Source organism: Cornus florida, unplaced genomic scaffold (genome assembly GCF_030987335.1).
Source record: "Cornus florida cultivar Cherokee Brave unplaced genomic scaffold, ASM3098733v1 CherokeeBrave_3.0.0_Hap2_Chr02, whole genome shotgun sequence".
Classification (NCBI taxonomy): Eukaryota; Viridiplantae; Streptophyta; class Magnoliopsida; order Cornales; family Cornaceae; genus Cornus; species Cornus florida.
Genome location: NW_026775572.1, coordinates 19756451 through 19783159, shown reverse-complemented (window position 1 = coordinate 19783159; position 26709 = coordinate 19756451). Strand labels below are relative to the sequence as shown.

The 26709-nt window shown below is 34.7% G+C and overlaps 3 protein-coding genes across 3 annotated transcripts; 1 reads left to right on the top strand and 2 right to left on the bottom strand.

The window, feature by feature from the left end:
- Positions 1-242: 242 nt before the first annotated feature.
- On the bottom strand, positions 243-1511 carry LOC132294103 (protein IRX15-LIKE-like). The gene has a single exon (XM_059791835.1). The coding sequence runs from the start codon at positions 1351-1353 to the stop codon at positions 439-441; it is 915 nt and encodes a 304-aa protein (XP_059647818.1). The 5' UTR covers positions 1354-1511; the 3' UTR covers positions 243-438.
- A 6705-nt stretch (positions 1512-8216) lies between these two features.
- LOC132285937 (scopoletin glucosyltransferase-like) lies at positions 8217-10017 on the bottom strand. Its single transcript, XM_059788177.1, has one exon. It carries the CDS (start codon positions 9877-9879, stop codon positions 8431-8433), a length of 1449 nt encoding a protein of 482 aa, XP_059644160.1. The 5' UTR covers positions 9880-10017; the 3' UTR covers positions 8217-8430.
- A 9623-nt stretch (positions 10018-19640) lies between these two features.
- LOC132294102 (polyadenylate-binding protein 8-like) lies at positions 19641-26709 on the top strand. The gene is made up of 9 exons (XM_059791834.1): positions 19641-20230; positions 21232-21350; positions 21467-22123; positions 22214-22291; positions 22361-22450; positions 22820-22954; positions 23334-23513; positions 23662-23865; positions 26249-26709. The coding sequence occupies exons 1-9, from the start codon at positions 20008-20010 to the stop codon at positions 26498-26500; spliced, it is 1938 nt and encodes a 645-aa protein (XP_059647817.1). The 5' UTR covers positions 19641-20007; the 3' UTR covers positions 26501-26709.

The following is a 26709-nucleotide window of genomic DNA, read 5'->3' as shown; positions in this document are numbered from 1 at the left end:
GGTCCTTGCTTCAACTCACTCCAAATGCATTAAGTATTAGGCTTCCTTGGTTTAAAACTTCAAAAAAATCTAAATCTCCCACATTTTATCGGGAAGAGAACACAGCTAAAATTTGACCACCCAAACTTCATATCTCATAAGCCTGGTTTATATTTGCTGGGTCCCCAACAAAATAGTAGTAAAATTTTCAAATTTTTTTGAAAAAATTCCACCTTTTCTATGGTAACAAACACACCTAAAAATTTGAACACCCAGAACTTGATATCTCATTACTGGTTCTTTAAAGTAGAACCTTTAACTGTTTAAAGTTTAAACTATCAACCTTTCAAAATTACACCATACCTTAGTGGCGGAAAAGTACCAAAAGAAAAAGAAAAAGAAACAAAAAAGCAAAAGAGAAATATGTAATTATACAAGTAATTAATCACAATGTTCATCTCAATCATCAATCCATGATGATCTTGATGTTGGTGAAGAGTTTGGACAAAATTCGGAACTCTTAGAGTCCATCTTCTCCACCACAAAATGACCCAACGAGTCCACAGACTCAACCAGGTTCTCTCTACACAAGAACTCATCACTGCAAACTCTCTCCACCTCTCTATCAACTTCGTGCACAAACACATTCGTCTTGCCCGCTTCCCCGCCGCTTCTTTTGCTCCTCGCCAGCACTCCGGCGGTGAATATCGCCGACATTCTCCCCGGCGCCGCCGGAAAGTACCCGCGTGGCCCGTCCACCAAAATCACGTCCCAACCCACTTCGTATATGTGATTGGGAAGATCGTTAATCCCCAGTTTGCAGTCCGAGAAGAGGAGGTTTTGCACAGGACGACACTCGTTTCGAAGTTGCTCTCTTCCATATTCGAGAAGATCGTACATGTCGCTCACTCTGGTCGTGAATTGAACATCGTAAGCTTCGATTTCTGGGTTTTGCTCTTCGAGTTTGGAGACCAGGTAAGCGCTTTCGTCGATGAAGACTGTTCGTCCTTTAAAATTGAGCGATTTCCAGAGGAGGGTTTCGTGGGTGAGCCCGAAAACGAGGAGGTTGCAGGGGGCGGCGCAGCGGCGGAGGACGGCGGCGATGTAGTGGAGCTCGGCGGAGGACATCCGGGCTGCGGTGGAATTGGCGGTGGCGGCGTAGTGGAGGAGGGCGTCGAAGACGGGTTTGGGTAGTGCGGAGGAGGCGGAGGTGGCGGCGGTTGCGGCGGAGGGGACGGCGTCCCTGGTGGTGATGAGAGTGAGAGTAAAGGCGAACATGAAGAGAGAGACGAAAACGAGAAGCCACGTGCGGTGAGGACCTCCTTGTCTGTTTATTGAAGGGTGGAGCACTATAAGCTTCGTGCTGGTCTTCATTTTAGAGAGAGAAGAAAAAACTTAGAGAGAGATAGACAGTGAGGGTGAGGACTGAGTTTCTCCCTCTAGGGTTTCTTTTTAGTTTCTCTCACTAGGAAAGTGAGAGTGAAGAGAGATAGAGAGAGAGAGAGAGAGAGACGAGATGATGGAGGGGATTTGAGGATGGCACGTATCATTATCACATGATGTGCGTGATTGGGATTCTGGATTGATGATGGAGGATGGAGATGTGGGTTCTGGTAGATGGATGGTGGGACCGTGCAATAAAGGAAAGGACCGACTAACCGGAAATTCAAACGGCGTCGTTGTCTGTACGCGCAAGGGGAGAGAGAAATCAGCAGCAAATTGATGAGAGACTTCATGAGCTGCAATTACTTCTCATAATTACCAACATGTAAAGGCAATTTGTAATTAATTACATTTACAGGTTTTTTTATTTTCCACATTTATTTATAGGTTTACTTTTGCAGTATCGACATTTATATATGTACATAATCGTTTATAAATTGTAATCTGTTTGTGTTGGTTGACAATTTTAGCTTGTAATTTAAGTATTATTGAAGAATTCAAATTGTAATCTCATAGAAAATGGAGATTCAAATGCATAATCATTCAATTCTTATCATACAATTATGTTTTCTTTCATTTGTGAAGTACTCAACTAACTTACGAAGTTATCAATGCTAGTCAAGACAAACTCAAGCACTTCAAGGAAAATAAAGGAAACTTGTGCAATAATTCAAAATATTACATTTACCACCCCAAAGAAAAAAAAAAAAAAAATTAAAGTATAATCACACCTCATGAGGTTTGGTAAAAGAATATTTAGAGAAAATTTACCTATTTTTTGGACAAAAACACCCCTTAAAGGTTCAAAAATGGACAAAGACACCCCTATATATGAGAAATTGACCAAATTACCCTTTGACAGTTTAAGAGACTTTTTTAACTTTATAATTTAATAAATTGGATCAATCTACCCTCATGAACAATTTATGTATAAAAAAAAGTAACAAAAAAAAAACTTTATATTGTTTACCTTTTTTTTTTTTTTTTTTTTGTTATTTACTTTATAAATGTCCTAACTTCTAAAAAATTTAAACGTCTAAAATGATTTTTTTATCCAATACATATATTTCAAATAAATTATATTTTGTTATTACTTCTTTGCTTTTTTAAAAAAAAAAAATTAAGATGCTTAATTCTTTCATTTAAAAAAATTAAACCAATTTTTTTCCTTAAAAATAAAAAATATGATATCAGTATAACTTTATGTATCTTAAATTATATATCAAATATTATGCATTTCCCAACATAAAAAGGAAAAAAAATAATAATAAAACAAAGGGAAAAAAACAAAGGCATACATAAAGTTTTGATGATACCTATTTTCTTTTATGTTAGAAAATGTATAATATTTTATACATAATTAAAGATGCATAAAGTTATATTGGTACCATATTTTTTAATTTTAAGGAAAAGAGATTGGTTTAATTTTTTTAGATGAAAGAATTAAGCATCTTAATTTAAAAAAAAAAAAAAGAAAAAGAAAAGAAGTAATAATAAAATATAATTTATTTGAAATATATGTATTGAATCAAAAAATCATTTTAGACGTCTACATTTTTAAGAAGTTGGGACATTTATAAAGTTAAAAAAAAAAAAAAGTGTGAACAATATAAAGTTCTTTTTTTTTTTATACATAAATTATTCATGAGGGTAGATTGGTCCAATTTATTAAATTATAAAATTAAAAAAGTCTCCTAAACAGTTAAAGGGTAATTTGATCAATTTTTCATGTAAATGGGTATCTTTGTCCATTTTTAAACCTTTAGGGGGTGTCTTTGTCCAAAAAACAGGTAAGTTTCCTCTGAGTGTTCTTTTGCCAAACCTCTAGGCGTGTGGCTATACTTTATGTATAAAAAAAAAAAAAAAATTAATTTCAACGACACCTCCTTAGATTTGGCCAAAGATCACCCTCAAATATTTTTTGAAAATAATTTTCATTTAGATCCATTTTCACTTTTTCATCACAATCTTCGTTAAAAATATATAAAATGACAAATTTACCCCTAATTTTAAAATATAATTTATCACCAAATATCAAATTACTTAAATGATCATTATAACCTCATTATTACACCCACCTGCCACCACAACCCACACACCCACGCCACGGACTTGCAGCCCCCACCACCATCTCCACTTCCACAACCACTATTGTCATCCCACCTCAACAAGGACCACCACCATCACAATTTGATGAATGTATAATCACAAACTTTCTAATCACAAAATGCATCACTTTACAAACAAGATCCCCAGCTTAAATATATATATCACCACACACACACACACACACAAAGGGATATATCACCATAAACTCAGAGGCCCACAATTACCTATCATCGTCATCATCACCAGTTCTAATTAAACCCTTCAATTCACAATCTGCATTGAGAAGATGAGTGGTTGTATTCAGCACTAGAGAATCAAAATGGTTGTCTCTTCCTATAGATCGTTGGACAGTGGTGGTTTGGTGGGAATGGAGACGCCAAACCAGATATTACAGATGGAGTCGACGGTGACGTCCGAGGTCTTGACGCCTTTCGCGGGGAAGAGGTCACCGGATTCTGGCGATGATCCGATCATTTTCTGAAACAACAGGCATAACTCGTTGTTTAGAGACCCTTAATAGCGGTTGTCGCCATCTATTGCCGCAACCCTTGGAAAATGACAAATTCCGTACTAAGTTCATTTCTTCGTCGCGTCATCACCGTTCACCACCACAATAACCATCTATCCACAATGATTGATGTCAATTGTAAAACACGGGAGAACTTACTTCTCTTAATTTTGGAACTAACCTAACTAGATTCACAATCTGGTATCAAATCAAAAGCATATTCTCACATATCTGTGTTTGATTGACCATAATTTTTTTGTTTTCACTGATTGAACCGAATTTCACAAAACAAAGTCGACATCTCCGGCGACCCTAATGACATCTTCCTTAACCAAGCCAACCGTTGACGTTCATCGTGCACTATACACAGATATCCACTTGCGACAAGATAAGTATCATTCTAGATCTGATTATTTGACTTGGGCTCGAGGCTCTGTGTGTGTTGACATCTCGAAGACGGATGATGAATTTGGGTAAAAATTACTTTGTTTTAATTTTGGAGGTTGGGTTATAGAATCGGTGGTGGTGGCGGGGAGAGAAAAGAGCGGTATTGTGGTGGGGAGAGAGAGGGAGGAATAGTGGTGGTCGAGAGAGAGAGAGAAAGAGAAAGAAATTGTGATGGTGGTGGTGGAGAGAGAGGAACGATGGTGGTGGAGAGAGATGGGAGTATACATGTTTGTGTGTAATATATATATATATACACATTCCATCTTTCGTTGGTTGAATTAGCCCCTACTTATTTTTTTTCCTAATTGGCTCTCTTTCTATATATTATATTACTTGATCTTAGAACAGTGTGTATATATATATATATGTTTGTGTGTATATATAATATATATGTCTGTGTATATCTATATATATAATTTGTAAATTTATAAAATTTTATGAATATTTTAGTCTTTTAATTCAATAGTTTAGGTTAAAGAGTTGTTTTGACAAAGTTAAAGGATACGTAAGTTATTTTATATGGTGTCAGAACTGTTCAACTAACGATTGAAGTGTGAGTGAAAAACGGAGTAAAAATTTGTAACGTGAGTGATAGTTATTTTTGAAAGATATTTGGGGTGATATTTAGTTAAATTTAAAAGTATTAGGGAAATTATATATATATATAATATGCCAAACATGTCTAATGATTCGATATATTGTCAGGTAATAATGGGAGTGAAAACACTTTATATTCTCAGGTAATAATGGGAGTGAAAACACTTTTTAAGTGGTTTAATATATATATATATATATATATATAGAGGTGTTTTTGTGTCAATCATATGAATCGGTTGCTTAACCCTGATCAGAGGATAGTTAAAAACAAAAATCCTGATTTAAAATTGAATTGAGTGGTGGGAAGCAAATGTGCCTTCCCATCAAGAAACAGCTTTTGCAAAGATTAATATTTTAATTATACCGCTAACTATTCACTTAATCTTTTTCTTTTTCCCAAACACAATGTTATATGTTCTAGTCAAAGGTAGGCATAATGTGATTGGCTTGTTGGACAAAACATAAAAGGTGTCCTTAGTCTACACGCACACACACATATTTGTCACCTTAGTCTACAACTAGAGAGGATTTGGCCTGCCCTTTTCATTCTTTCACTACATTTTTAAAAAGAGGTCACGAGTACTATGACATAACTATGGTTTAGTATATAGTCGATTGATTCAATCATTAAAAATTGTGATTCGAAAATTAGCTAAATAATTTGAATTTAAAAGAAGTTCACATGTGCATGATATTTAAAAAATGTTCACATGTGTATCATATTCTTCTCTTCAAAAAATAAAAATAAAAATTAAATTGACCAAGTGTTGTTAACACATGCATTTCATACTTTTTTAATATTTACACATTAACGAAGTTTTTCCTTTTTAAAAACAGCTAAATATCACACTTATCTGTTTTGTTCTTATGAAATTTGAACTATTAATCTTCAATTTTACGAAGTTCATTGAGATATGACAAAGTGTGGAGCAGGATGCCAAGCTTGGGCCTCCTGAACCATGATCCTAATTCCTACTTGGGCCTTAATCAAGTCCAACTAGTATTTGGACTTATCCCAGACCCAGCCTGTAAAATTTCGAAACCAGCCATTTTGTAGATGTTTTATTATCATTTTTTGAGTTAATTACAATCACACCCTTTGAGGTTTGTCGTATTAACAGTAAAATGATAATTAGTTAATTTTTAAACAATCACACTCCTCAAGTTTAGTAAAATTAACAAAGACTTCCGATAAGCTCTTTCTAACCCAGACACTCAATAAAATGACCTAAATACCCTTAACTTGTTAACAACTATATTTATATTATAAAATGACTTGAATGCCCTTACTAACTAATTTTAATGTCCAAGTATCCAAAAAAAACCTTAATTTATTTCTCTGGCTTTATTAACGGAACACATCAGCGCAAAATAGTCAAAATCGTGTGTGTGTATCTATATATATATATATATATATATATATATATAGAAAGTGACAGATTCTCCATCGATCACAAACTGATTCCATATTCAAAAAAAATAAATTTCATATGCAATTATATAGATCTCATGTATCCAATTCCAATCACATCATTATTAGCACGTTAAATTCGAAAAAGTGAATAACAAAATCACGAAGATTAACACCATTACAATAACACATACATGATATAAATCTAGAAATAGAGAGCATGACAGAGATCAAAAAATAAATAAAAAAGAAACCCAAAAAAAAGAAGATAAATGAAGATTTTAATTAAATGACAAAGATTTATAAAATTTAAATTTAAATTTGAAAATTTTCAAAAGAAAAATTCAACCTTGCTTTGAAATATCTAGGATGATCATCAATGAGAAACAACATAGAGTTAAACCAGACCAAACAAAACCAAAATTCACTCACAGTGTTGAAGAAATGACAATTCATATTTATAACCCAATTTTGTTATTGATTAGTTATCAGTTTTTTATTGTTTTCCCTCCGGCGATGCCAACCGGTGACGCCATCAACTCCGCTGCCAACAACGGTCAACTTCCAGCCGCACCCACCACCGCCGCGTGGCGTATTTCACCGCCGACGCGAAGAAATCATCGGAATTTGTGGTAAACGGAGTTTGTGTTGAGGATGACAAAAACGGCCACCGCTAATCGCTGCTCTAGTACCTGTTGCTGCGGAAATAAGGGGCTGAGATTCCGGAAACGTGGCTGTGTAAGGTGGATGATTTGTTGTCGACGGTGTGTACGATCGCGGGGTCTCTGATACCGCAGAGGAATATGAGCCGTCTGATCTTTGGAGCTCTGGTGATGTTGGTGGCATTCTCGGTGGTTCCTCTCTGAGAAGGTTAGAGAGAGAGAGAGAGAGAGATGCCCGGATGGGGTAGGTGAGATCTGTTGCCAATATGTGAAGGGCAAAAGCGTCCTATCTGAATTTTGGTATTTTATAATTAACATCAATTAAATATTGAAGGGTAATAGAGTCTTTTTCTTACTTTTTAGGAACTGTTTGGCTGCAACTTCTGACAGGAGGTGTCAATGTTAAAAAAGAGACTCAACCTTATTTTTTTGCAGTTGTTAGGGTAACATGAACATTTTCTTCTCCCGGCTCAACCTACTCAGTCTGTTCAGTACAAAAACAAAAAAGGAATTATTGAAAATAAATTATAACAGACAGTGAAGAAAGTCAGTCAACCAAAAATGAGGGCAATCGTGTCACCTAAGATATAAAATCGACCAAAAATGAGGACAATTGTGTCACCTAAGATATAGAATCGAATGAAAAATGCTTCGTCTTGTAAATCCACTATTATTTACGAAATAGTGAATATTCATTACGCGGATACTTATAAATGGTCCTTGAGAAGCAATTCACACACTCTTGGTATCATGGAAAAATGAGAGTGAAATTGTTATTTATTGGAGACCATTTCATACCAGGTACAAATATGATATATTATATTCATGTAATGTTTATATATATAATATATAAATATTAAAGTTAAATAAATATTTATATTCCTGTGGGATCCGCATGAATTTTAAGTCAATATAAATATCTTAAGAGTCATTACACAGACTCATTCTCTCTCTCTCTACTGCGTCCAGTCTCCTATCCGGCATTTCCTTTTTGGGTCGTTAGAATTCATGTCACAGTTATTATAATGACAGATATATCCAGATAATTGTACCAGAGGGGTGATTTTAAAAAATAATATTAAATAATGTGGTCTCATTAAAAATTGAGTGGTCCATTCCTAGTTATTACATACTGATCAATGTCACAAAATTAACATATGGCAGAGACACTGTTGAACAGTACATATTGTGAAGAAGGGATTTGAAAGATGATCAAAAACCAACAAACACAAAGAACAAAAATAAAAGCAACTTATACATGGGTGATGTGAGTTTTAAATCTTACTTGCTTCAAGAACGCAATAGGAACTCAATTCTTCTATCAAAGCATTCAAATGACAATAAGATGATCCACCTTCTTCAACAGCCCTAATTGCCTTACCTTTCATCGCCATTGCTCGGCTTCTCATCTCCTCAGCTTCTTCGCCCACCATAATCCGCCTCACTGCCTCCTCTATCGCTTCCCTCATCACGCCGTCAGTCACAGCACTGTTCCATTGCTGAGCACCAACACCAACCCCAATTCTCAAAACCTCAGTCACCAACTTTTCATTGAAGAACTGCTCCGCAAACATGGGCCATGTCACCATTGGCACCCCAGCACACACTCCTTCCAGCGTCGAATTCCATCCACAGTGTGTCACAAAACCCCCAATCGCTTCGTGTTCAAGAATCAACACTTGAGCTGCCCATCCTCTTATTACTAGTCCTTTCCCTTCCATTCTCTCCTCAAATCCTTTGGGCAACCAGTTTTCATTTCCTTCTTGATTCCCTCCTTTCCTCACAACCCAAATGAATTGTTGTCCAGAATTTTCAAGCCCCATTGCAATTTCACACAACTGGGAAGTACTAAACTTGGCTATACTTCCAAAACAAACATAAATAACCGAATTGGGCTTCTTCGAGTTGAGCCAATTCAGATAGTACTCATGTTCATTAATAGATGCTTTATTTGATCCTCTACATGCTTTATCTTCAAACTCCGTATTGCAAAGCGAAACCGGACCAATATGCCACGCTTTCCTTCCAAACACCTTGCTGTAATGATCAGCGTAAGCTGGTTCAAGATCATAGAAGCTATTGACTATAACTCCATAGCTTGCCAACTCACACTCTATAGCTTCACTTACCAACTTGTTAAAGTCTGTTTGGCTATCTTCTTGATCATCATGTTCTGCAACTGCAATTTGCATTGCAGTTAACTCTATTTGGTGTGGAAGATTGGGGATGACAAAGGGTTCGGTCCAAGATGAGAATTTGGTCATATGAGGCTTGTAGAGTCTCATGCTCTCTGAAGCACAGGCCGCGAAAAAACTTGTTCCGTGGAAAGCTATACGCGGAATATCAAATTTGGCTGCAACTTTGGTTGCCCACGGAAAGAAAATGTCGGCGACTAGGCAATGGGGCTGCTCTTCTTGTAGGACTTGCTCGAGTGGCTCTTGGAGCATGATGGTGGCCCTTACGAAGTTTGGAGTCATGTCGTCGGAGATTTGGCCCGCATTTTCAACTCCTGCCGGCAAGCCAGCCTCTAGAGTAGGGAACTTGATGACACGGATGTTGATTTCAGTACACAAATTATTGGTAGTGAAGATAGGGGCATTGAGAGGGGTGGTGACTATGGTGGTTTTGACACCACGAGACGCGAATAGTTTGGCCATGTCTAGGGTTGGTATCATGTGGCCATGGGCCATCAGTGGGAAGAACAACACATGAAGCGGAACCATTGAAGCAAGTGAGGAAGAGTTGAAGATCTGAACTAAGAAAAAAGAAGAAGAAAGAAGCTGATCGATTTCTTGTTGAGCGTTTGACCAATGACAATGGATACATTGTTTCGAGAATTTAAATCAGAGCAGAGGCCTATTTGCACCCAGACTTGTCTAGGGACCATCTAATAATTCCTCTGAAAATTTGGTTGGAGGGTGAGGGAAGGATGCTTACTTAATGATGTCAAGGTCATACATTTAAAATGGGAAACAATCCTATGTACTTAGGTAAAGTGATTAATGACAATAGTTTCATACACTAAGTTTATTTTTTTATTTTTAAAATTTTTTGACTTGGTAAACTTGAGCATGCCAAGAGAAACATATTCTATTCCATATACATTACCATTGCTATACATAAAAACTTATTTTGATAATACGATATTGTTCCTTTGAAAGTGTAATACTAATTAATTCGAGAATGAAATATGCATATATATATTTAGCTATTGACATTTTGGACGTAAATAGGTGTTACATTTGCAAAATATTGTATGTTATTGAAGTAACAATCTGTCTGATTATATTGTTTTGATACACTATCATAGATTCATAATATAATATTGTTGTTTTTGGGAACATTGATTCGGTACTTTATAATTAAATTCGAAAGAAAATTAATACAACTTTTAAATTATTTTTTTTTTAATTTCAGTTGTAATATAGCGATTCAATATTTTCGAATATAACATATAGGTATGTCTATGAGATCGCTATGAGAGGTACCACAACAATTACTCAATTTATTTATTTATTTATTTTTATCCCTTCAGCACATAATATCATGTCTCGTAATTAAAAATTACATATAATAGAGCTCAATAACGATCCACAATCAACGAAATGGTCAAAGTCAAAGAGATCTTCTAGTTGACTTCACAATATAAATGACCCTCGTATATCTGTAGAAATTAAAGACGACCACTGATAAGTCCGTATAGCAATTTTCTGGTTGTTTACCCTGAATGTATAACCGATATAAAAAGAACAGCCCAACCTTAATTTATGTACAGCTGGAACTAAATTCTTCTATCAAATCATTCAAATCGCTTTAAGATTTTTCTATTTTCACTTCACCTACCATATACAATTCACTAATTCACTGCTTAGCCACAAATTATTGCTTTTCTTATCTGTTGTACTGGAATGATTTAAGACAAAAGAGGGAGTTTAAATTAAAAAAAAAAAAATTATTTACCATAGTTTCCTGTATAAAAATATGGTACGATAGGAATATTTGTTGGAATTTTTATATATATATTTACATAATAAAAATTATTTTATAGTGTATTACGTTTTCTAAAATAAGATTGCAATGTGATTATTGATACTTGATGGATTGGGTTGTACTTTTTAATTTGGTGGTCTAATTGGGAGTATGGTTTTATACCGTTAGATTGTGGTTTTCCAACTTATTTGATGAGACTTAGATATACTTCTTTATACAGAAGTCGTCCTCCCCTTGTTGTTGTTATATATAAGGGTTTTAAAACCCTTATTCAGTCTTATCGTATTGACGACTTTCAGAAGGCTAATTTTTTTTTTCAGATCTCTCAAAAGGCGCTAAGGAATTCTCGAAGGTATCTAAAGTTGAATTTTCTAATCAGGTATGATATCTAAATTACTCTTTAATTAATTACAGTATATTTGATTTCTACATGAATTATTGAAATAAAACCCAACAATTGGTATCAGAGCCAAGTTAGGATTTGTAGAAATCAAAATATGTTATTGATTCATATTTTCGTGGGTGAGTAATTAATTCTTCGGTTTAAAAACAAAATAAACAAAATACTTTATATAAAGTATAAATAATACTTTATACTTTATGATTAACATTTTGTCTTTTAATGAATTGATTATTGTTTTGTTTTAAGCAATCAATTTATTAAAATCAATTTGTTATATAAACAAAATACTTTATATAACAATAAATAAAGTAGTACACAGATTGCTATCAATTTGTTTTGTGATCAAATTGTGCACGCCGAACGAGATTCTTGTCCATCAATTTCTTGTGCAATCAGTTTGTATGCAAACATATATGGGTATGTAAATTGCAAGTATATAATGTCATTTGAGTATAGCACGTAGCTGATTATTAATCATCAATCCGTCAATATGTAGACGAAGCTTCTCATCCATCCGCACTTTAAAAGTTGCTAAGAATAATAGAGGGACTGCAACATTCAACATGCCATAGATTTGGTTCCAGGGGCACCATTACGAAACCAGCAGCATATTGAATCCCTCTAGCGCACCAATTTGAAATGAGAAGGCAAGCAAAATACCTAATTGCAAAGGGACTACACTATATATAAAACAAATGCATTGATTTTAATACACAAACTATTTATTTAAATATTATAATATTATATTATGATGAAAGCTTGCTAAGAAACACTAGTCCTACGGATGCATATATAGGTATGAATACATAATTAATTCATGGGTTAGAGATGTACATGTACAAGTGATGTAAATCTTTTCTTGCCCACATATTTGACTGATTGGTTTTGTGAGCAAGCCTTTGTATTGTGAATATATATGTTTTGAATATATATATATATATATATATATATATATATATAGATATGCAAGATTGCATGTTTAGTAGTGCGATTAACACTAAAGAACTAAAGAAATATATATATATATATGAAGTTTCTACTTTCATGAATTTAAAATAGATTAGTTTATTTGAATGTGTTTATACATTCACGCATCAAATGCATAAATGGTCAATGAGGTATTAAAGTATGACTTGTTTTTTGCCTAGTTGATGTCAGGTTTAGAATTTTAATTCATGTTATATTACATGTAATCAGTGACCTTTGAGTGGGACATGAGGTTGTGTGCCTATTTAGTCACATTGAGTAATTAATGATACTTGTTCAATTTTAAGTTGAAAACTTATGGGAGCTTGCGTGCCATAAGTAAGTATTATTAACCTAATTGATTTAAAGATTCAAAGTACTTTAAATTGTTTGTTGGATATATAATATACATGCATCAAGTTTTGTTATTTTATTTTCATTAAAGTATATATATAATTGAGATTTTAAATCTTGATTGATGTGCATGTTATTATTATATTGTTCACTGTAATTTCTTAAGATGTATGAGGAGGCTTTATTTTATTATTTGTATTAAAGCCATTTATATTACAGTGAAATCAAGTGTTTCTTAATATTTAGGTTTAGTTTATGTGCATTATAAAGAAGTTGTTGAACTTAAATAAATGGAACTTCTGCAGTATGGGTTTTTCCTTGGGGTTTAGGAAGACCGGTAAAGTGACTGTTTCAAAGGTAATAGCTAAAGTGGGTGATGTCTGCCAAAAGGTGACACACTCATGGAGGTTATTATTTTATTGAAATTTTCAGACATTGGTCTTATTGAGGTCTCACAGTACACTTACCTACATGAGGGCATTTGTTCTGCCAAAAGGTGATCAATGTCTTAGTGTGGAATAAGTGAGTAGAATATTTGAGTGCTTGGATTATAACTAAATAACCCTCTTACCAAAAGGTAGTGGAAGTGTTTAGCAATAATTCAAGTATAATCAAATAGGTCAATGTGCGATATGATCGCAGGTTTGGGGGTAAAATAAAATCTAAAATTCTGCCAAAATGTGATTTTTAGATGGCATTTTATTTGTTCCCGCGGGGTGGATGGTTTTGCACATAGTAAAACACCCTGATAAATTCAGCTTAAAACCCCAAGCACGAATTAAAGTTATAATCCCTAAAGCTGAGATATATTACTATATGTTGTTTATGTGATGTTATTCAATATAACATTTATTCAGGTTACAGACGCTTCCGCAATTTAAAGATATCTTATAGGGATTGAACCATTGAATGGTTAAAATTATACTGCCTAGAAGACAAGTTTTGATATTATATTGGATTTCTTGGACTACGTGTCTGTTGTTTTAGAAAGAAACCCATATGCCCAGTGTATTGTCTTCTTAGGTAGAAAAGTTGTTGCATTTTTTAAGTGAACTACAGATACTACCAAGCCATTAGATTAATTTATACTTCTATTGGTGATACTATTCAGGGTGGTATTCTAGTTTTGATATTGCCAAGGAGCTTCTTGATTTGATCAAGAAAGAGTTAATGGGTATTAAAAAGTAACTACAATACTATTATCTGACATGGATTATGTTAGTGAGATATGATAGTAATGGTTCAGTGAGGGAGTACATCTATAAGATGTGCAAGTTGGTTAATGATCTGAGGTAGTAGAGAATCATATTTGCTAATAAGTTAATTAGTCTACATGGTGATCTATTCTCTGCTTAGGTTTTTTCAGCTTTTCAAGATAAATTATAATTCACAAAAAGTTAAATGTGGCATTAACCAGCTGTTAGCATTTTGTGTTATTGAATGGAAACGACTCAAGGGTGTTAAAACTGAGTCAGCTTATCTTGCGGTGATAGTAAGAATAGTTTCATGAAGAAATTAGGCGGCAAGAAAGTGAATAAGGCTAAACAGAATAAAAACATTAATCATGGAATGATAAATGTTGATCATGTAGAAATAAAAGGATATCAAAAGAAAAAGGTTATTGTGGTGAAAAGAAAAACAAAGCAAGAAAGAAAATTACCATATTAATATTTGAGCCTAACTTGGTAAAAATATAGGTATAAACATGGTGGGTGGATTCAGGTGTGATCCTACTTGCTTCTTGTTTTTCAATTGACTCGATACCATTCGAATAAAATCGTGTTTTGGTCAGAGAGGATTCATCTATGTTATACATAGGATCTTGGGGAATGTCTTTCAAAAGAGATTTGAACGCTTGGTCAAGGATGAGATTATTAGGCCACAAATTTTATGCGTTGGTTGTGTTAAAGGACAAATGCTAAGAAACGCAATTTTGAGGCTAGTCGGTCATTTGGTTTTAGACTATATTTATACTGACATTTGTGGTCCATTTCTTATTGTAGCTCGTTTGCAGCAAAGGTATTTCATTGTCTTCATTGATTGGTTCTCAAGGTATGATTGTGTACTTAATCCACCAGAAGTCCGAAGCACTTGATGTGTGTAAAATCTACTAGACTAAAGTTGAAAGTAGTTGGTATAAAGATTATGGTTTTAAGATCAGACTAAGGTGGTGAGTTTTAATGAGAGAATGATAAGGAAGGTGTAAATAGTTGTATTTTTCAATACATACTTAAAGAGTAAGGTAATGTGCCACAATACACCATTCTTAGTTTTCCTGAACAGAATAAAGTTGCAGAAAATAGAAAGTGTAGGGATATCTTATAGAGACATAGTTATATAATGCAGATATTAAGGAGCTTAACACTCACATTACCAATGATTATTTCATTAGACATCTTAAAAGATTAAAGAATTCGAGATTTTACTGTCCTGTAGACCTATGGGGATTATTGGAATATGTCATGCATATGTAATGAGAGTGGTGAATCCAGTGGGAGTTTAAGATATTGTAGTTTCTTTTTGTAGAAAGGTATTTTCAGCATCTGTTCTATTTATTCCAAGCTTCATTCCACTTTCTTTAGTGGTTTCAGTTAAAGCTCATATTCCTACCTTTCAGTTATTTCTCCTTTGTAGACCTTTCTTTCAGTTTCCAATCTAGTTCCTAAGCCAGTTTAGCTTAGGAGATTTTCTAGAGCTTGGAAGTATACTGTAGTTGGTAATTTTGATATGTCTGGTGGATATAAGAAAAAAAAAAATTGATGGCTAAGTGCTTAAGCAAAAGTTAAGTGTTGATTTTTTTTTGAGATTTTCTCTAGCTTAATTAAACGACTTTTTAAAAGTCATTCTTTCATTATCACTCATTTATGGATTAAGTAAAGTTTAAAGCAGTAGTATCCAAAATTTTGATACAATGGTAATTAATTGTAAGTTCAAAGAGAATGTTATGGATAAATGCATATACCTCAAGTTCAGTGGCAGTCATTTTGTTTTCCTTGTCCTATATGTTGATGATATTTTACAAGGTAGCAATAACATTCATGTGATACATGATATTAAGAATTTTATGTAAAGTTTTGACATGAAAGACATGGGTATGCAAAGTATGTCATTGGCTTTAGAATCCACATAGATCATGCTACTGAAATATTTGGACTTTCTCAAAAGGCTTATATTAATTAAGTATATGAAAAATTTTAACGGTGACCAACCGTAATAAGCCCATTGACATAAAGTTTATTTTCAAGCATGAGAAAGTTAAGGTTTAAGTGCCTTTAAGATTTCCCCATATGGGTATAGAAAGATTGTTACATGTCCTCTCATTAAAGGTCTTCAGCCAAAGATAATAAAGTATTTATAAAGCATGTGATTCGGATAGGTGTTCGAGAGTTATTATGTTATGATGTCCGGTATTTCTTTTATATATGCTACATTGCAGTTAGTTTGTTTACGCCTTATGGTGACAGTTATTTGCATCCAAAATAAAGTTATGATGCATAATTATTATTATCTTGATATACATGGTTTATGCACGTGCTATCATGTTTGCTTGGAGTGATATTTCACTCATGAGGTTGTTTGGGTTAGATGTGAGATTGGCACCACATCGATAAATCAAAAATAATTATTAAAGGTTGTCTGAGAGTGATAATTCACTCATACGGTTGTTTGGGCTAGATATGAGATTGACGCCATATCGGTAAATCCAAATATAAGATTTGTCTGGGAGTGGTATTTCACTCATGAGGTTGTTTGGATTAGATGTGAGATTGACATCAGATTGATAAATCTAAACATAAATATTAAATTTTGCCTGTGGGAGTTTTTCACACTCCATGAGGATAACTTGGGCTAGATATGGGATTGACTCCATATCGGTAAACCCTCACATTGAATAGAAGGTTGGCGGTTTGCTGTAATATGTTCAGGTGGCATACCGCGATGGTATGAAGTAGGATGGATAGCTTGGGCTAGATATGGGATTGGCTCCATATCGGTAAACTCTCACACTGAACAGAAGGTTGGTGGTTTGCTGTAATATGTTTAGGTGACATACCGCGATGGTATGAAGCAGGACTGATAGTGAGGTGTGCGTTTAGACCCCATGCAGTTTGTACATCTCATGAAATACAGTAAAACCACTATATTTGCTTGAATCCTAGATGGAATCAGTTTTGAAACCATGGAACTGTTTAGACTAATATATTACTTGTCTACGCATTCATAATCCACTATTGAGGAAATTTATGGAGGAGAGTGTTCTAAAGTTTCAATCCATCAATTTCGATAATTGTGTTTTCTAAATAAAAATGAGTGGCCACTCGACTTTTATAAAGTGTGTTGCAATCCACAGTGTCACTTTATAAAACTTAGAATGCATGGACCAAGTGAGAGATTGTTGGAATTTATATATATATATTTAAATAATAAAAATTATTTTATAGTCCTATGTACTACGTTTTCTAAAATAGGATTGCAATGTGATTATTGATACTTGATGGATTGGGTTGTACTTTCCAATTTGGTGGTCTAATTGGGAGTATGGTTTTATACCGTTGGATTGTGGTTTTTCAACTTATTTGGTGTGATTTAATTTTAACCATTGATATCTAAGTTTCCATGATAGGAAGGGAGACTTAAATATGCTTGTTTGTAGAGAAGCCGTCCTCCCCTGTTGTTGTTATATATAAGGGTTTTAAAACCCTTATTCAGTCCTATTATATCGACGACTTTCAGAAGGGGGTAAAGCGCTCTAATTTTTTTTCAGATCTCTCAAAGGGCGTTAAGGAATTCTTAAAGGTATCTAAAGTTGAATTTTCTAATCAGGTATGATATCTAAATTACTCTTTAATTAATTACAGTATATTTGATTTCTACATGAATTATTGAAATAAAACCCAACATATCTTACGTCCGATCTAAGTCACATAAAAATGGGAGTAGGATCGAAAGTGAATTCAAAAACAGAAGTCTGAAAGCGACAAAATTAAACATAAACAGTGAAAATGGAATCGAATTGAGAGCGCGGGTTTTGACTTCTGAGCGCTAGAGTAGCATAAATTGAATAAAGTGTCAAACCTGTCTCTCACACACACACACACTAAAAAAAAAAAGAAAAAAAAAAAAACTACTAATGGGCCCTGCATGTGTGTATGTCAATTCTGGGCTTATGTTGGGATGGACTGGATTTAAGTAAAAGATTTCACCCTGCCTACAGACCCATGTTCTATTCAAGCATTCAACCTGGGTTAGACTTTGTGAATAAGAGAGAATCGAACAAGGCCTCTCTTTTTAAAATATATTCAAGTAAAAAGACCATTTAGACCCCACTTGGACATGTTCTATTCAAGCGTTCAAACTGGTTTATTCAGGTCTTGCCCATACGCAATTGAAACACCCTATTGAGAAATTAGTTTGTGAACCAACCGCATATATAAAATTCAGCAGGACATTTGAAGGAAAAAAAAGATAAATATACACAATCAACCTGGGTTAGACTTTGTGAATAAGAGAAGTTCTAAACACATTATGTCATTTATGCATTCAATGCAATGACAAAGCTAACTTGGGTCAAAAAAATAAAAAAATAAAAAAATTTAGTATTATTGTACATCAGTTCAGTCCGGTCTATATGTAATACTATTCTTCCTCTTAGTTCAATCCATATGTAATATTACTCTTCCTCTTAACCTAGTCTACTTTGCAATTTTGGTTCTTGATTCAATTTAATTATATAACAACACATATTTGCAGTAAAAATAAAAAAATAAAATAAAATAAAATAAAACAAAACGCACTCACATATTTGCCTGCCCCATTAAATTACCAAAGCACTTTTGTTACAAAAGATTCATATCTGGTTTTGTTAAAAACTTTTGCAACATGATCAACTAACATCACAAATAAAAAGAGGGGCAACTAATATAGTAATAGTAGGTAAAGGGTGCAAAGAGTTAGCAACTTTTATTTAGAGTTTAAGCAATGAAGACTATTTTGTAGTTATTCTATTAAATAAAGTCAACCTTCTAAAAATAAAACTTATCTTTTCAGTAATTATCCCAATCACTAAGCCCTACAACAAAACTCCTCTTTAAGGTCAGTTTTTAATCAGTATAATAAAGTCATCAATTATATCACTTTTCTTTATATATTCATAATATATATCTAGAAACAAATTTTCAAAATGGAATGAATTTGGAGTGATTTCAAAAGAAATAATATAAGATTATGAAACGAAAAAAAAAATAAATAAATAAAATAATAATAATAATAATAATAATAATGATGATGATGATGATGTAATTTGAGTGGATTTGGAAAGTAATTATTTTTCTACCAAAATTATTCCTCTAATGACGGCTTTCAAGTCTCTCTCTCTCATCCTAAACTGGAGCCAAAATTAAATTATTTTTTTAAGTTACAATTCAATTTCTTTTCCAATTCTAATTTTAAATTCTAAATTTATTTTGATTCCAGACAAAGTGTTAATAGGATTAAATTGTAATTTTTCGACAAGAATGTTGGGGTCCAACACGAGTCCTATTAAGATAACAACGCACTTGCAAGTTAAATTATGGTTCAATAATACTTCTTCAATTGTTTATGGGGCTTCTTGCCGAGATTAATTAAATTTATTTCTTTTTTTTAAAAAAACTTATGTTTATCTTTTGTGATGACGTGGAGTGACCTGCAAATCGGACGGCCAATATTTCGTGGGTCTAGATCATATTAGGTTTTGTACAACGACCAACCTAACAACTATATAAAAGATTCCAGCACCTTTGATTGCAGTGTGCAGTTCGAAGCTGCCCAATCTCACATTTAGAAACTCCGCCTCTCCGGCGTCGCCGTTGCACCCGGCGGCGATCTCATTCCGCTCTTAGTCGGATTCCGGCAATCTATCACTCTCTATCCTTCCCTCTCCCCTATCTATCACTCTATCCAACAAAAAGAAAAGAAAATCTTCCAAAAATTTCAACTTCTAGGGTTTATTTCTTCCTTTCGTGATTTATAGGGTTTGGTATTTTCAGCTTTTTTTTTTTTTAAAAAAAAAAAAGGAGGAGGGGGAAGAAATATTAAAAAAAGAACCAAAAATTTGAAAATTTTTGAAGAAAAGGAAATTCCTAGGGTTTCGATTGAGATGGCACAGATTCAAGTTCAGTCTCAGCCGATGAATGCTGCTGGGAACCAGTTGGTCACTACATCTCTATATGTCGGCGACTTGGAGCTGAATGTAACTGATTCACAGCTTTATGATGTGTTTAATCAGCTGGGTCAGGTGGTCTCCGTTCGAGTTTGTAGGGATTTGACTAGTCACCAGTCACTCGGCTATGGGTATGTCAATTATGGCAACCCACAAGATGGTTAGTCCTCTGCTTGATTCTTTAATGTATTTGTTGTTTCTTTGGTTGATATGCTTTAGTTTTATTCGGTGTTTTGTGCATAAAGATTCAATCTTTTTTATTGTTTCATGCATCCGCAGAAAACGGTAATTCACCACATAGCTTCATATTCCTATACCAGAATTGTTCTTCATGTTCCTATACCAGAATTATAATAAGAACAGTTAATAATCAATTGATTCTTGCAATGTAGGACTAGGATATGGTTATTTTGGTGAAGGAGCTAACTGAATAATCATATTGAGGTCTCCAATTGCATCATCTGTTTCACATCAAGAAATATCTTCAATGAGAAACTTATAGCTTCTTGTATTTAATAATTGAATTTAGTAACTTTAAAGATCGAAAAAGGAGAATGTAGAACAAGGTTTATAGTCATAATATGTGTAGAGAATTGCAGGTTTTCTTCTTATTATTATTGTAACTTTTTTTTGGTTACAACAATATCTCCACAATTCATTTGGACAGAAATTAATTTTGGGGATCCGCTGTTTGATTTAATATACATGCATCCCCTTGCTGTTTGATTTAATATAAGAAAAAAGCCAATTTAAAAAAGGAAAGGACCAAGAGGGAAGGTAGAAACTTAAACACCGGAACTTTGTATCTTGTGGAAACAACTTGCGGTTCGACTGCAATTATCGTTTGGTGCAGACCTTAAAAGAATGAAACTTCATCACTTACAAGCCGAATAGCAATGAATAAGGTGAAACCATCGGCAGTGCGTCTTGTCATGCAACATTCTATCATCGTGAGAAGCTTTTTTTTTTTTTCTTCTATTTTTCTCCTTGAATTTCGTGCTAGTGTGCTCAATTGGAGCATCCTGTACACAGGGAGCATGCTGCTTTCTTTGTTGGAATTGACAATTTTTCAAGTGTTTGTCTCTGAGTTGTGCATTGAGTGGGGCACCTTCTTCCTTGTTTTATTGTCATGTTTTACTTTTTATATATATTTTGATACAGCTGCAAGGGCATTGGAGATGCTGAACTTCACTCCTATAAATGGAAAGTCCATCAGGATAATGTATTCTCATCGTGATCCTAGTATACGCAAAAGTGGGGCCGGAAATATATTTATAAAGGTAGGAGTATCTTCTTTTTGTCATCTTGTTTTCATGTGACCAGTTTCAATATTTTCCTCCTGCTGTTTCATTTGTTTTGTTTCTGGTCAAGTTTACATGTTTGTTGGGCTTTGCAGAATTTGGATAAGGCAATTGACCACAAAGCACTGCATGATACATTTTCCGCATTCGGTAACATTCTCTCTTGCAAGGTAGCTACGGATTCCTCGGGTCAGTCAAAAGGATATGGTTTTGTGCAATATGACAGTGAGGAAGGTGCCCAAAAAGCTATCGAACAGCTGAATGGTATGCTATTGAATGATAAGCAAGTATATGTTGGGCCCTTCCTTCGTAAGCAGGAGAGAGAAACGGCTACGGACAGGACAAAATTTAATAATGTCTTTGTAAAGAATCTCTCAGAATTGACTACAGATGAAGATCTGAAGAAAGCATTTGGCGAATTTGGATCAATCACTAGTGCAGTAGTGATGAGGGATGAGGATGGAAACTCTAGATGCTTTGGATTTGTCAACTTTGAGAATGCCGATGCTGCTGCTAAATCTGTTGAGGCTCTTAATGGACAAAAAATTGATAATAAGGACTGGTATGTTGGGAGAGCCCAAAAAAAATCTGAAAGGGAAAATGAACTGAAACAGCGGTTTGAACAAACTGTGAAGGACGCTGTGGATAAATCTCAAGGACTGAACCTGTACATTAAAAATTTAGATGATACCATTGGTGACGATAAACTCAAGGAATTGTTCTCTCCATTTGGTACCATTACTTCATGCAAGGTGGGGTCTATTTTTTGAATTGTAAAACACCTACATAATTGGCCATGTTAGCCATTTTGTTGATATTTTGCTGTTTGGATATTTGAACAGGTTATGAGAGACCCTAATGGCATAAGTAGAGGATCTGGGTTTGTCGCGTTTGCAATTCCTGAAGAGGCATCTAGAGCTGTAAGTTGATATGACTTTATTCAATTATGAAACTCTTCTGCAAGTTCAACTGATTTTTTATTTTTATAGCTCTCGGAGATGAATGGCAAGATGGTAGTGAGCAAACCTCTTTATGTTGCACTAGCACAAAGAAAGGAAGATAGAAGAGCAAGGTTGCAGGTACATTTTTTAGCATTGTTTTCAGCTTCTTACCAACCTTAGAAGAACACCTCACCCTGCTCCCAAAATCTCAGCAACTAAAAGAGACAATAAAAAAAAATTAAAAAAAAAAAATGAAGAAGAAAATTTTGGGGTTCTCATGAAGTTGACAAAAAACTGTGGGTTTCTCTCGTTAATGCTTCATTGCTTGTTGTGAAGGAAAATCAAAATTCATTTTCTCAGACTTGTTTCACCAAAAAAATGCTGCTCAGATGAATGACACACACTGTTTTAGAGGGCCCTTTTCTGCATCAATTTTATCGACTGCTTGTGTATCTGTGTATGTGGTAAAGAATGATATATCAATGGTTGCTTTTATTGTCTATGCAGGCACAATTTTCTCAAATGCATCCAGTTTCAATGGCACCTTCAGTTCTTCCTCGTATGATGATGTACCCTCCTGGTGGTCCAGGTCTTGGACAACAAATATTCTATAGACAAGCCCCTCCTATCATTCCTCCCCAGGTATGCCATCCTCCGTTATAAGCATTTTTCCCAACACATTTTATTTGTAGCTCATGCATATGTTCAAGGCTTCAATTAACGAAACTACTATTCTAAGTTCTGCATAATTAACTAAGTACATAATTATCCTTTATTGGAGATTTGGTACAATCTGAACTTGTGGTATACTCGGAGTACTACTACTTGCAAAGATTTCATGTTCCTTGTTGAGGCTTGGAGCTTTGGAACAGGAAATGAGATTAAAGCCAGGAAATTGTTGTTACAAGTTCAATTTTCTCTATTTCATACTTTACTGTTTGAATTTGTGATGTTGGCGGTACTTTTCTAACTTCAACATGTTGGTGACATATTTTCTGTGCTTGCATTGATACTTTGTCAGCCTGGTTTTGGGTATCAGCAACAACTGGTTCCTGGTATGAGGCCTAGTGGGGCTCCCATGCCAAATTTCTTTATGCCAATGGTTCAGCAGGGACAGCAGGGGCAGCATCGTGGTGGCAGACGTGCAGGTTCTGTTCCAATGCAGCAGAACCAACAGCCAGTTCCGCTAATGCAGCAGCAGGCAAATATTTCTTATTTCTTATTACTTCCTGCAGAAATGAACAATTGTTGGTCATGTTTATTTACTTATTTTATTATTTTTCCTCCTACCTTTTGGGTTTTTGTTCTAACAGGGGACACTCATCATCTAATGGTTGTTTTCAATGTAGATGCTTCCTAGGGGGCGTGTCTACCGTTACTCCCCGGGGCGTGGCTTACCTGACGTTTCTATGCCAGGTGTTGCTGGAGGCATGCTTTCTGTTCCATATGATATGGGTGGCATGCAGCTGCGTGACACAGGAATGTCTCAGCCAGTTCCAGTTGGAGCTTTGGCTTCTGCCCTTGCAAATGCTACTCCAACGGATCAGAGGACGGTAAGCATTAAGTATTTACTTTTGGGAGGAGTAAACAGATAGGTTTATTAATGCATGACTGGTAGGGTTATTTTGATATATGATTTAGAACCATAATGAAAGAAAGGGTGAGAATGAGATGAGGCTAGAAGGAGGAGGTGAGAAACAGACAAATGGGGTGAGAAATTAGATAGGTTGGACAGACAGAGTGGTCAAGAAGAGCATGACAATGAGGAAGAACAAGGGACGAAGGAGAGTTCTCAAACTCATTAATAATTCAATATTTGAAGTTGAATTGTCTGATTACAAATGAACCTAAAAGCCTAACCCTTTATTTAGTCCTAGGAAGCACGGACACGCCTAAAAGGGCAAAGAATCTATGTCGGATACCGACACGCGCCGGACACGCCTTGCCACGTGCCGGTCGGACATGCCAAAAGACGTGTTCGAATATTTTATATTTTCTTGAACATTTGGACACGCCATGGATACGTGTCCGACGCACATGTCCCATTCTTGGGGATTTTTAAGCAAGTTTTAGAAACAATGTTGAGTTGAAGTATAAATATTAGGAGTTGTTTAATAACTTTCAGCAATATGATGGTAATTACATAAAAGAAATTGTTTTATAAAATAATTTTATATTAAAACAATTAGATATTTATCCTTATATTTTTGTTCAAGGTTCGAACTCTTGCACGGTTATCTTTGACTCTCTTGTTCTCCCACCAACCAAGCTTCGTTACCGGTGGATGGTCTCTCTATCTCTCTCTTCTCTTTTCTCCCTTCATCCTCTTCTTTTCTTCTTCTTGTTCTTCACAAATCCTAGATACTTATTTTTTTCCTTTCACAATAAATTTCTTTTTGTGTTTCTTTTTCCTTTTTCCTCTATTCCCCATGAACATTTTTCTCTTCTATGGATTCTTACCTTTATTTTTAATTGTGGCCTAATTCTTTTTCTACCAAAACCCTAAGCCTCTTTGTTTCTTTGTTTTTTTTTTCCCCTCTTTCTACCATTCTTTCTTTTTCCTAGCAAAACACAAATTTTTTTTCTTCATTATGAGGTTGTAAAAACTAATATTATTCTTAATTTCTTAAAGTACAACGTCATATATATATATATATATATATATATATAATATTTATTTATATATATATATATATATATATATATATATATATAATATTTATAATTTGCCGTGTCCGTGTTCTAATTTTTTTGAATTTGTTGTGTCGCTGTGTTCATGTCGTATCCGTTTCCGTGCTGCTTAGATTTAATCCGAAGGGTTTGGCTCAAGTGGGTAAGTTACTTGCCCCTGGTGCCTCATGAAGCATCGAATCTAAGGTTTGACTCCTCATGGGTGCAAACAATTCCTTTTTTTGTTTGTTTGTTTGTTTTTTTTTTTTTTTTGGGAGGGGGTGGGGTGAGCATTAATTAATTATAAAGCAAGCCTAAAAATCCTAAAACATAAAATTACCAAAATACAACATTACCAAAAATAACAATAAGCATAAATAAAAATCGTAATTTACTAAAGTTCGTAATTTTATTTCTCCTTTTCTCTTCTCCAAAAGTACTGCTGAAACATGTGCAACTCGTGTGCGAATTTCGTCTTGTTCTCCACCATCTATTTATCAAGCTAAGTAAATCGGTACTCATCAAGATTATTATTTTTTCATTAATAGTACTTGTAATGGCATGTATAGCTATTACTAGTATTTTCCTCCTTATCTTCTATGTTAATGTAGGTGGTTATGGGTTCAAGGTAGTGATGTGGAGTTATTACTCAAGACTCAGTGAGGATAGATGAGCTGGCCCAGGTGGAAACCCAGGCAATCTCAAATGGGAGAGAGAAAAGGTGGCAATTAATGAGATAGCCCACATGGCTCTTGAGTTGGCTTCTGGGAGAAATGATTAGGTTTTGAGTATGGCTTAGACGTGATCACCATTGATGTTGAGTTACTCGGGGTAACTACTGAGGCATTGATTCTCTGTAGTAGGTTAAGCATTTAATGTGGGACTAGTGGAGGACATAGAAGTGAAGTGATGTCATAAGAGGTCACATAGTGAGTCATTTCGAGGTAGATGTGCTCCTTGAGGATGGGTTTCCTTGATGGTTCTTGGGTTTCATCAGTAAAAAAAAGTATCAGTGCCTGCTCCTTGCAATTTATTTATGTAAAAGTAATATTTAAAGTGTTTCTAGTAGCGGATAATAGATATTAGCCATTCCGTTGGTTAATCACCTTAATTGCATATTCTAGTTTGAAAGCCTTCATATTATATATATACCACAACCATCCGTAGATGCTTACTGATGACAACTTCTTTATTGGAGCCAGCTATTTATTGCCTCTGGCTGTTGTGTTCTGGACTAATAACAAGTTTTCTGTGTTGGGATTGTAGATGTTGGGCGAAAACCTGTACCCACTTGTGGATCAGCTGGAACCTGAAAATGCAGCTAAGGTAACTGGCATGCTCTTGGAGATGGATCAGACGGAGGTGTTGCACTTGCTCGAGTCACCGGAAGCGCTGAAAGCAAAGGTTGCAGAGGCCATGGAAGTCCTGAGGAATGTTACTCAGCAGCAGCAGCAGCAAGCCAGCAGTCCTGCTGATCAATTGGCCTCATTGTCATTGAATGATGGCCTTGTTTCTTGAGTGCTTGTCTTCTTTTCGGTAAGTTTTGAGTGCGTGACTTAAAATAAGGAGTTTTTACTCCCTAAAGTACTTCGTATGAGTCAGTTTTAGGTGTGTCGCAGAGACTCGAGTCCTCTAGCAAAGGAAAGTACTGGTTTTTGTATGGCTTTAGACTATATTATGTGTGTTTTTCCAGAGATATGATATTTATGCCTATCGTTTTCCATCAA

Excerpts from the sequence above, each read along its gene's own strand:
- LOC132285937 (XM_059788177.1), bottom strand. The coding sequence starts at position 9,879 with ATGGTTCCGCTTCATGTGTTGTTCTTCCCACTGATGGCCCATGGCCAC.
- LOC132294102 (XM_059791834.1), top strand. The coding sequence starts at position 20,008 with ATGGCACAGATTCAAGTTCAGTCTCAGCCGATGAATGCTGCTGGGAAC. Across the intron at positions 22,292-22,360 it reads CTGAAGAGGCATCTAGAGCT|CTCTCGGAGATGAATGGCAA; the intron begins GTAAGTTGATAT and ends TTATTTTTATAG. Across the intron at positions 22,451-22,819 it reads ATAGAAGAGCAAGGTTGCAG|GCACAATTTTCTCAAATGCA; the intron begins GTACATTTTTTA and ends TTGTCTATGCAG.
- LOC132294103 (XM_059791835.1), bottom strand. The coding sequence starts at position 1,353 with ATGAAGACCAGCACGAAGCTTATAGTGCTCCACCCTTCAATAAACAGA.